This window comes from Frankliniella occidentalis, unplaced genomic scaffold (assembly GCF_000697945.3).
Source record: "Frankliniella occidentalis isolate FOCC.00 unplaced genomic scaffold, Focc_3.1 Scaffold21, whole genome shotgun sequence".
NCBI lineage: Eukaryota > Metazoa > Arthropoda > Insecta > Thysanoptera > Thripidae > Frankliniella > Frankliniella occidentalis.
Window position 1 is genome coordinate 1,111,576 of NW_026267151.1, and position 10,701 is coordinate 1,122,276.

Here is a 10,701-nt window from a genome sequence, read left to right on the forward strand (position 1 = left end):
GCAGGCGCCACCGCTTACGGCTCAACCCCGTCAACACCAATGTGAGTGAATACTTTTGGCCCTCAGTCATTTCATTTTCGTTTTCTTTTGTACAATGGGCACCTGAAGTCAACAAAGTATAATGTGTACTGTTTAAAAAGACGCCATTTCCCACACAGCGTTGACATTTCACCCGGATGGAGATTCTGGCGCCGGCGGAGGTACATGGTGGCGGCCATGGCCTTCCTTGGCTTCTTCAACGTGTACGCGCTGCGCGTCAACCTCAGCGTCGCCATCGTGGCGATGACCACGGCCACTACCACCACCCTGGCGAACGGCACCACCGTTGAGGTCAGCACGCTCGAGCACGCCATCCCCATACGCATCGCCATTCGACTAGATCCAAACTTACTGTTGTTTTTTTTCTCCCCAATACCAGGTTCCGGCAGAGTTCGATTGGGACTCGAAAACGCGTGGACTGATTCTTAGCTCGTTCTTTTACGGCTACATCGTCACCCAGGTAAGCTTGCAAGTCAAAGGAGACCCCACTCGGGACCCACCGACCAACCCCACCCCACCACAACAGTGCAGCTAAAGTCGGCCCCCGTCTCCGTGCAGGTGCCCGGCGGCTGGCTGGCCGCTCGGGTGGGCGGGAGCCGGGTGTACGGCGTGGGGCTCGCGGCCACGGCGCTGCTCACCGTGCTCACGCCACCCATCGCCAGGGCGGGGACAGCCTGGATAATCGCCGTCAGGATCGTGGAGGGGCTGTTTGAGGTAAGACGCACGAGCGGGCAGGTGGCTCGCCCCGACGGGCACCCCGACGGGCACCCCGACGGGCACCTCGACGGGCACCTCGACCGGCACCCCGGCGGGCATCCCGGCGGGCATCCCAGCGGGCTCAGGCGCGGTGCCTACCCGCGAGTCGCGCGGCGAGACGGCCGCCAGGCCCGTCAGCGACACCGTGACCGTCGAGCTCGCGGAGCTGGCGACGGAGCACGCGCGCCAACCGAGTTCCGTTTCCGAGTCGGAATGACGTGATTAGGTCTGCCCGGTAAGAGGCGTGCTTTGCGCCTTTGCCCGGCTGCGACACGGCAATTACACTTTCAGCTGTGTTCATTGCTTCGGCAGCGGCCGGTCATCGCCGCCGTCGTGGCGGGCAGCCCGAGCAGCGCTGCTCCATAGCCCGACATCTGGGACGGCTCGTCGCACCGGAAGCCCGCGGCCACACAATAAAGCTACACAGCCCCCTCAGGGCTCATCTAAAAAGTACGCGTCCGTCATTCGCCGTTTCGAAAAAGAAGTTCGACCTGGCAATGCTCTCATAGCGCCTGGTAGGTAGGCAACATCTTGCCTGCGGCGCATACGTGTACCGCGGGATGGCCTACCCCGAGCCTCGCAGGCGCCAAGCTCCCACAAAATTTATTAAAAACTAAATTAATACAATGAATCTGGGAATAAGCGTACCTACTTTCGGGATGATCGCTCGCTCGGGTCGCGCGCAGCACAGTCCCGGACCCTCTCCTCCAGGTTGCACCGGACGCACGGCGGCGAGGCGCACGTGCACGCACCGCACCTGATGCCGGCGGCCCAGCCCGGGCTATCGGCTGCTATCGACCCGTCGGATCGGCCGGCAGGAAGTCGCTTAGCGGAACCGAGATGGACGTGGCGCAACTCGGCCGCCTCCATGGATCCATAATAAATTATCGCGGATCGGTTTCGGAAGGAAAAGTCACTCCGGGGAAAAGTGGAGCGCGGGCCGGCTGCGGCAGCATGACGGCAGGGCGGGGACGCCGCCGTCCAGCCTGACCCCGCCGGCCCTGGGTCACGGGGGTCACCACTCGGAGGGGCCGCCAACTAGGGAATGTCAAGCTCGGTTTGAGCTTGAACTGGGGGACGGGGGATTCCGGGCAGTGCAGCGCCTGCTCCCCGACCTCGAACCACAACTCTGTTTGCTCGAACCGCAGGGTGTGACTTACCCCTGCATACACGCCGTGTGGGCGCGCTGGGCGCCGCCGGCCGAACGCTCGCGCCTGGCCACCATCGCCTTCTCGGGGAGCTACGCCGGCACCGTGGTGTCACTGCCTCTGAGCGGTGTCCTGGCTGCTCAGCTTGGCTGGCCTTCCATCTTCTACATCTTCGGTAAGAAGCACTTATACCCACATGGCGAGCAAAGATCATCCGAAACATGTGTGTGTGTGTTATGGTTGGAGCTAGGAGCTACGGGGTCGTGTAAGCCTAGGGACCGGGCAATCTTGGTAATCCTAGGTATACACTTTTACTGCTGGCTGTTCCTGAGTCCAGCGGGTTCAGCAAATTGATTTCAGCTGACACTTTAGACACGTCAAAATTCAACAGAATTGAGAGAGTGAACAGTGCGGTGTATCTTTTATAGGTTTCTGCTTCCCTGTGCCACTTTAACAAGTCCTGCCAGGTGCCGGGGGGAACAAAACGTGTAGCTCTTGAACAGAAAAGTAAAAAAGAAAAATAGCACCACTCAATCCTGTAATTCTATTGTATTTCCAGGTTTAACCTTGGAACAGCCAGCAGTGACAGGATAATGAAATTGGACTGGTCAGTACTAAGTTTAGCTGTCGACCTAGCTCTGACCGTAACACATAGATACAAAAATTATTCGTCTGTTGTACTTCAACAAAAAAATTAAATAATAATCATTAAATAATAATGTTACTTGCTTAGGTGTGGCTGCCTTGGTATGGTACGGGTTTTGGCTGTACCTGGTGAAAGAGAACCCTGAGGATGACCCAAGAATATCTCGTGAAGAGCTACTCTACATCCAGAGTACTCTTGCAACAGTTCCAGACCCAAAGGTACATATTAAAAGGGTTCTATACAATTCTAAAAGATGCAGCCTAAGTCGCCTAAAACAGTCTGATGCTGTGGAAACTTCTGCAACAGCTGTTAAAACCAATAGAACACATTAAAAAAATTAAAATGGTAATACTTGATACAATGAAAAGTTTCTCCCAGTCACACAATTTTTCTATAACTTTTGGCAGCTGACACAACAGCCCTGGGGCAAATTTCTGACATCCATGCCAGTGTGGGCAATTGTGGCAGCACATTTCAGTGAGAACTGGGGCTTCTATACACTGTTAACACAGCTGCCTACCTTCATGAAAGGTCTGTATGGACTGTGTGGTCATATCCAATACACACAGGTGAAAGGATGTTATTTGTAAAAAGCTAAACAGATTTTCATGACACAATTTCTCCAACCTGCAGATGTGTTGCAAGTGGAAATTGAACAATCTGGGCTACTCTCTGCTCTTCCCTACATCTGTATGTCTGTTATACTACAGGCAGCCGGCCACTTTGCAGACTGGCTGCGTGCTGGAAAAATGTCAACTACAGCGGCAAGTGGCATAATTTCCCTGTGCAAAAGTAGAAAACAGGAATACTTCTACACTTAAAATAGACTTGGATACTAAACAATTAAAAGAGAAAGTGTTTAATTATCATTAATGTTGACTCATTTCAGGTGCGAAAGCTATTTAACTGTGGTGCATTTATTAGCCAGACAATATTTATGATGATAGCAGCCTACACAATGTCTCCTTGGGCTATAGTGCTGTGCATAACCATTGCAGTAGGACTCGGTGGCTTTGCATGGTCAGCATTCAGGTATGTAAATCAATGGCCGTCAGAGGAGATGTATTGAATTGACTCCTCATTTGATCAATTAAATAATTTGTTTCCTCAACTCCAGTGTAAATCACCTCGACATTGCTCCACAATATGCTAGTATCCTGATGGGCATTTCAAACACTGTCGCAACTTTGCCAGGAATGATAAGCCCGCATATAACAGGTTATATAGTTCAAGACAAGGTACGTAACTCTTATCACAGTGAACATGAAAAATCAAACTGTATGGGAAAGAATATAACCTTCCAGTATTAGAGTACAGGCATTTCATTTTCTACCTTTGCAGACACCATCCCAATGGAGAATAGTATTTATAATAAGCAGCACTATTTACTTAGTTGGAGCTATAATATATGGAACATTTGCATCAGGAGAAAGGCAGTCCTGGGCAGAAGACAATGCCAGCAATCCTTCAAATATTTCAATTAAAACAAAAAACGAAGACCTAAATGCTTACACCAATGAGACCCTTGATCTCAGTCTGAGTGAGTAGTACAGTTAGAAGAATCTCTAGTCTAAGAAACAGTTTAAGTTGTACATTATTGACCCCAACTGGAAAGGAGTTTTTTTCTTTCATCAATACTTAAGCTTTATGTAAAGTTCAGTGTCAAAAACCTAAAACCCCTAAATCAATAAAATCAAAATGCCTTCATTTCTTTGGTTTCAAACCACCTCCAAATGCACCCAAATGAAATTCTACATAAAAACAAAAACAATAGTGTGGAACATTGAGTTAATTGTATTTCATGACAAAAAGAAAACATAGAATACATTAGATATTATTATTGAAAAGAATGGAAAATGGTAGGCTTCATATGTGAGTGTCATCAAAATCAAGTAACACATACAAGAAAAATCATTATCATTACAAGTAACACTAAAATGCATCTTGCATACAGATATGTTCTTTCAAGAAAATACTTGGCAGATTCCATGTATTGTGTTTGAAGTAAGCATGTCATGAAATACTTTAAAATTTTAAAACTGGAAAATTACCTAGTTTACCGACCAGCAGTCTTAAATAACTACATGAGTAGGAAAGACTCACAAGATATGATCACGATTAATTAATTCAAGAAAGATTGTAGAGGGAAAATTAATTTCTGCTATGAAACAAACATACTCAAGATCAATCGGATCTCATTGAACCATGAATAATATTGTTACACTAAAACTGAGTAGGAAGAACTTGCCATATATGTACAAATAAAAAATGAAAGTATCACAAAATTGGTTGAAATCGGCTCTGACTACTCAGCTTTGTAGCTCACCACAGTGGCCATGTGATGGAGTGAAGTGGAGAAAGTTCGCAGTTGAAGTTCTTGTGAATTCGCTATGACACATGGCGCAGTCTCATTCCACTCCTCAGGCACCTCACAATCTTGATTGGTATAGATGTGTACATCAAATGCACCTGTAGGCAGAGTATAACTTTGGTGAAATTGAAAATATGATATGGTAACAAAACTGAAGACATTCAACATACAAAGACAGTCCAAGAGTGGCAAGAAGCTGACTGTAGAACAAATCTGACGGAGCACGTCTCGAATTTCATTTTGGATAACTTTCAACTCCTTGTTGCCAACCTTCGAAGCGTCGTTGACTTTGCCATTTCTAGCAACTTTAGTGTCCTTCAGTTCCTGAATATCAGTGCTTCCACCAGACCCAGCTTCATACTTGACGTTAAAATCCCAACGTTCTAAAGCTTCTTTGGTGGTGATGTTTGTGATGATCATTGAGATTTTCTGTACTTTCTCTTCCAATAACCAGTCTGCAAATCAATTTAAAGCAGGAGATTAAATGAAACATTAACAAAACTTTCAAAAACTATCATAAATGGTAGGTTGAAGTACCTTTCATTTGCTTAAGAACTGTATCCACAAAGGATATGATCTTTTCATCAGTTGACACAAATATAGACAGGCCAAAGTTTTCAACAGTTTTGAATGTTTCAGGAGGATAGACTCCCCTTTGAAATAGAATACTGTTGATTCCAAAGTCTGCAACAAAACAAAAGATGGTTAAAACAAGTTTAATGGAAAGTAGAGGAACCAAGGAACAAAGGCTTTGCTATAATGCACCATAAAAGAGAATATACGTTAGAACTGTTTACATGAATGATAACATAAGAATAGTAGTGATAGTGATAAGCAAACTCTATGGACAGTGACATTAAACATCAGTATAAAGTTGTTATAATTATTATCAGTAATAATGTACTAAAATTAACTTACTTAAATACTCCATCACAATTTCGGCCGAACCTTTCAAGGTTATACTGTTCTTGGCCTTCAGTTGAGTATCAGTCATTTTGAAGATAAAATAGTGTTTAACGCAAAATGTTGAAGAAAGAAGGGTCGTACAAAGAAAGTCCCAAAATAGCGAGAAAACGATTCAGCAAAACTATCACCCAGCTCGCGCCACACCGCAACCGGCAAATCAAATTCAAATCAAAACAGTTGCTGTTGACGGATTTTCTACAGGGCGGAGGCGACGGGCAGTTACGATTGCCAACTTACCTGCAGGGTTGGCAGCCCTGGTTTGTTTAGATTTGTTTGTTGTTGAATATCTGATTATGGTGATCAAGTCTATTTCCCCCAGAAAACTGCTCCAATTCGAACTGTATTCTCTGTCGATGCTTCGAATAGTGTTAGCGTAATGTCTGAAAGTCATTGTGATCGCTGACAGCCAAGGAACTTGTGTCGCTGAGCCACAAAATCGTAAGGTTTAAGCTACCGTATTCGACCTGACCCTCTTGTCCAGTCGCACGACACATCAATTTGATTTCGTAAAAAGAAATTAAAGTTGTTGTTAGAAATCCTGCCATTTGAATCACAAACTTTCTTCATAATCAATCAAATTCACTACCGATTTCCGTGTACCAAAATGGTGTAACAGTACAGATGGACGTGGAAGATTCAGCATCTGACAGACCGCACTCAAGCCGTCGCAGCCGGAGGGAAAGTCCATCCCCCAAACATGAAGGGACAACGGGTCATCGGGTGCAAGCGACGGAGAGAACCAGCTCCAGGAGGTAAGGGCAGTGGTGGGCTTCCCCCAAGACTTTAAATTCATATGCCCATCTTACCCCACCTCAATTATTTCTTGGCATACTTCTCAGGAGCAGGTCTAAGAGGAGCCAGGAGAGAAGTGCAGCGGAAGAGAGAAGAAAGCACACCACTCCCAGTCGAAGCAGAGGGAAACAACATTTGGTGGATACTGATGAAACAGTGAGAGCATTTATTTTCATTAGATCCAAATTATTTTATAACCAGGTCTGGTTTACAATTGGTAATATCACTATGTCAACACAGAAATCAACCCATGGGGTACCAGCAGTAGGAAAAAGTGAGCACATTCGTTACCATAAAAAGAGGAGTAGGCACAGAGATGCGATCTCGGATGACTTTCTTGAAACTCCTGTGACCAGAGTTCTTCGAGAAGTACCAGATGATATTTTAGATACCCCACACTCCAATACATATGCACCACAATATGCATATTATGGTAATACTAAAAGTCTTTGCAGAGTAAAGGTTTATATGAAATACTTGAGTAAATGATATTTCAAAAAAATACAGGTGATGGCGACACTGAACAGTGCCGAATACAAAAAGGAAGAGATTGTGTGTATGTTGAGCATTATGATGGTTTTTCTTCTGTCCCACGCCAAAATGCTCTAGCAGATCCTGGAGGTGCTTTAAATAATAGGTAATAAGTTGTAATTCTTACATCACACAATAAGAAGAGTTGTAACTAAGAATACATTTTTGTGAACCAATTTAGGTGGTTTGATCTCAGCACAGCAACAGCGCTTGATGTTGCCATTGCTGTGCAAAAGTTGTGGCTTCCTCTTGCAGACTTTTGTCATGGACTTCTGGCAGGACTTGCTCTAATGCAGACTATAGTGGTTTGTAATATTTTATGATCAAAGGGAAAATATTCCCATTTTGCTTTTATTTTAATGAAAGGGTAATTAGATTAATTATTTTTTTCAGGTTGATAGACTACTTGGATCTTCTCAAGAAGAAGTGGTACATTTTGTTTCTTTTTATTCCAACTTTTCTCTTATTTTCACCACCACATTTTTCTTATTAGCAAGTGTGTGCCTTGTTTCCATATTCGACAGGTATGCTCTCAATTTAAAGGTCAATATGTGCTTTGCCATTATTTTTTTAAAAAACTGACAGTTTTATTTTTATTTTAGATTAGACCTTGCACGTGGTGATTGGCCCTATCTTGTGGATCTTTTATCCATTCGACCCCGAATACCTTGGTTCTTGATTCCAATATATGTTGGTGGACTTGTACTTGCACTTGCTGCTGCAAAGGGGGATGATTTCATACACCTGTCTCAGTACAATAGTTCTAATATTACTTTCATGAAGGTAAATATTCTTACAAGTAAAATTTTAACAATACATATAATTTGTAAATATCATTTTTGGTTTGCTCTTATATTAACTTTCAAGACTCTCACTAAATTGACTGCATTTTAATAATTGCTTTTTCTTTTTTATCAGGCAGATATGGACTTGCTTGAATCATGGCATGTCCTTAACTCCTTGCGATGTGCGTGTGTAGTGATTGGTTGGCTACTGATCTCAGCTAGTCATCCACCAGACCTTCTCCTAAATCTACTCGTAGAAATGCTACCTCACCAAAACACTGATAGCAAACAAAAAGCTAAAGGTGACCAATCCAATACTCATTGAATTAATATCACATTTTTCATATTACTTTTCACATCTATGAATTAATTTAAATCAGCCAAAGATAATTAAATAATTTACCTATACTAAGCAAAATATCTGCTGTTTTCTTCTTTCTCTGAACCTAATTTTTAGTTTAAAATGAAATTATTCAGAGGAGTACACCTGAAAACCTGGAGATAGGGGATGATAGATAAGATAGCCAGCATGGAGGAAAAAGAAAATTAGATTTTGGCTCTTCAGCTGGGTGCTAAACTACTTCTGTTATGAATGGAATGTAATGGAAAACATTGTTTTGAAGTGCATATAAAATCAGAAAAGGAGAGAAAAGAATGGAGATTGCATGGAAAGCACCATGCAATCAGTTCACACTTTCTGAGGTTGTCCTTCCAAGCGGTATTTTGTAAAATCTCTAGTCTGCTATACGAAAAATGATTTAAGGGCCATTTGCAAAATATTTACAACATCAACTTAGAAGAAAATATAAATTTAATGCACAATATGTTTGGTTTCAATTTTTACAGAGACATAAAAAGATTATTGTAGCAAATCTGTTCCGATGTACAGTAGGTATAGTAACGTAAGAAGAAGTCAGACGCCACCACCTCTGCATTTGTTGCTGGTTGCCGTTGCCGTTGCCATTGGTCCGAGCGGAGGGTTTCTAGAAGCTGTCTTCAGCCTCCAGGCCGTCACATTCGCTGCACATCACCTCCGGGTTTCCCTGCAGTGCTCGCCGTACCAGACCGCGCTGCTCGAAGCAGTCGCCTCGCCAGTGGCAGTACGGCAAACCTCTCACCAGCACGAGTCTCCTCATCACACGCAGGTCGCACTGTTGCAGCAGGTCGTGCAGGTCGTTGCAGTTGATTGGCCACCCCTCGTCACCCTGCGTGCCTACCCGCAGCCGCAGCACCTCCAGCGTGCGCCCGTGGGCCTGCAGCAGGGACTGCAGAGTGATGCGGGGAAGGCCCGAAACCCTGAGCCACTGCAAGCCGCAGTATTCCGCTGGGACATCGACGGGCAGCAAGGGCGGCAGCGTGTCCAGGGCCCCGTCGATACTCCGCAACTCCAGCCTCTTGAGCCGCGGCATGGCGCACACCGCGAGCAGGTGGGCCGAGCGGGGGTTGCACACCATCAGCTCCTCCACGGCCGGTGCGGCGGCCTGCAGCAGGGTGAGGCTCGCCGTGTGGTCCGTGTTGCACCGCACTTGCAGCCGTCTCACCTGCAACAGCCACAACGCGAACATCAAGCTACGATGTTGAATACATCTCTCCAAAACGGAGAGGGAGGCTTCCGAAAGCAACCCAAGCGCCTGTCTGGACGCAGCTACGATAAGAGGAGAGCAGGGCGCGAGAGCGGGCTACGACCGACCGGACCGCCCTTGGTGACGGAGCTTATGCATCCAGGCAGGCCAGACCGGTCCGTCTCGCACTCGCTGTCGCGTCTCGCTCTCCCGACTGTATGTCGCTGTATGTACCACTGCTTCCTCCTCTTCCAGGTGTCGATCACGATTACGACCCGCAGGAGGTGGTCCAACAAGTTGAATTCGTTGGATGCGTGGGGCTGCCTGTACCGGTGGTGGACGGTTTGCACCAACATTTCCGCCGATGTTTGGGTTCTGCTCAAAAAAATTGCTTTATTATTATACGCGAAACTTGAAAATAGCATTTCTTTCGCCAGCTGTCTCCCAGTAGTTCTGACGCACTTCTTTCAATTGAACCCTCGTCGCTAAGATTAAGTGCAAAGCCATCATGAGTGGATCCTTGGTATTGTTCCGAAGGGTCCCCGTCAAGACGCAGCCCTCGCCCCTAAGGGTCAGGTCCCAGGACTCCGTGCTCATGAGGGTGACCGCCTGCAAAGCCTGCTCTCCCTGGGTCTGGTCCCGCAGGTCCTCGAGTTGGTCTGCAGCCTGGGGGAGGGTGTCCTTCAAGTGGCGCGCCAGAGAGTCTTTGGCGTAGGCGTCAAGGACATCCAATAGACCGTAATTGTTTGAGAGTCCATCCGCTTCGGGACGGAATCCCTGGAAAGCCAAAGACAGTACTAAATTAGTTCAGTGTCAACGTATCTAGCTAGATAGAAATTAGCTAGAAATCAAATGAAAGAGGGGTAGTGAATGGTTGTTGAACACCACCTTGCGACATCTCGGGCATTTGTGATCCACCTGCCACAAACACTGCAAGCAAGCCGTGTGCCCGCATGGCATTACTTTAGGTATCCGATCCCCGAAGTTGTACCGTTGCGTGCAGATGTTGCACTCCATGGCGGCGTCCATTGTTGCAAGCAAACTCCTGGCCCTGGCGCAGAGACAAAACCACTCAGTGGGAATGAGTAGGTATGTGGAAGCGGGG

At 46.0% G+C, this 10,701-nt stretch overlaps 4 protein-coding genes across 7 annotated transcripts in view; 2 read left to right on the forward strand and 2 right to left on the reverse strand.

Annotated features, from left to right (window-relative positions):
• The window catches only part of LOC113204520 (vesicular glutamate transporter 1), a 6,402-nt gene extending 2,106 nt beyond the window's left edge, over positions 1-4,296 (forward strand). The window contains exons 2-12 of the mRNA XM_052264797.1: positions 5-41; positions 159-330; positions 419-499; positions 598-753; positions 1,944-2,118; positions 2,677-2,807; positions 2,997-3,120; positions 3,223-3,353; positions 3,479-3,621; positions 3,707-3,827; positions 3,931-4,296. Coding sequence (XP_052120757.1) covers positions 5-41; positions 159-330; positions 419-499; positions 598-753; positions 1,944-2,118; positions 2,677-2,807; positions 2,997-3,120; positions 3,223-3,353; positions 3,479-3,621; positions 3,707-3,827; positions 3,931-4,137 — 1,478 coding nt within the window. The 3' untranslated portion in view covers positions 4,138-4,296. The remainder of the gene's footprint in view (positions 1-4; positions 42-158; positions 331-418; positions 500-597; positions 754-1,943; positions 2,119-2,676; positions 2,808-2,996; positions 3,121-3,222; positions 3,354-3,478; positions 3,622-3,706; positions 3,828-3,930) is intronic.
• Positions 4,297-4,363: 67 nt separating this feature from the next.
• LOC113204523 (mitotic spindle assembly checkpoint protein MAD2A) lies at positions 4,364-6,090 on the reverse strand. Its single transcript, XM_026419725.2, has 4 exons — positions 5,879-6,090; positions 5,498-5,644; positions 5,131-5,415; positions 4,364-5,058 (listed from the first exon to the last, which is right to left on the reverse strand). Exons 1-4 carry the CDS (start codon positions 5,952-5,954, stop codon positions 4,895-4,897), a joined length of 672 nt encoding a protein of 223 aa, XP_026275510.1. The 5' UTR covers positions 5,955-6,090; the 3' UTR covers positions 4,364-4,894.
• A 95-nt stretch (positions 6,091-6,185) lies between these two features.
• On the forward strand, positions 6,186-8,454 carry LOC113204521 (uncharacterized). 2 transcript variants are annotated; one of them, XM_026419722.2, is made up of 9 exons: positions 6,186-6,364; positions 6,543-6,678; positions 6,766-6,874; positions 6,959-7,151; positions 7,226-7,355; positions 7,431-7,554; positions 7,643-7,773; positions 7,852-8,032; positions 8,168-8,454. In XM_026419722.2, exons 2-9 carry the CDS (start codon positions 6,548-6,550, stop codon positions 8,357-8,359), a joined length of 1,191 nt encoding a protein of 396 aa, XP_026275507.1. In that variant the 5' UTR covers positions 6,186-6,364; positions 6,543-6,547; the 3' UTR covers positions 8,360-8,454. The 2 variants fall into 2 exon arrangements, with proteins under 2 accessions (XP_026275507.1, XP_026275508.1); XM_026419723.2 differs by having other exon boundaries at positions 6,548-6,678.
• Positions 8,455-8,827: 373 nt separating this feature from the next.
• Positions 8,828-10,701, reverse strand: part of LOC113204522 (uncharacterized) — a 3,566-nt gene continuing 1,692 nt past the window's right edge. For all 3 annotated transcript variants that reach the window (XM_026419724.2, XM_052264746.1, XM_052264745.1), the window contains exons 2-5: positions 10,485-10,647; positions 10,059-10,373; positions 9,831-9,971; positions 8,828-9,575 (exon numbers count right to left, since the gene is read on the reverse strand). In XM_026419724.2, coding sequence (XP_026275509.2) covers positions 9,018-9,575; positions 9,831-9,971; positions 10,059-10,373; positions 10,485-10,625 — 1,155 coding nt within the window. In that variant the 5' untranslated portion in view covers positions 10,626-10,647 and the 3' untranslated portion in view covers positions 8,828-9,017. The remainder of the gene's footprint in view (positions 9,576-9,830; positions 9,972-10,058; positions 10,374-10,484; positions 10,648-10,701) is intronic.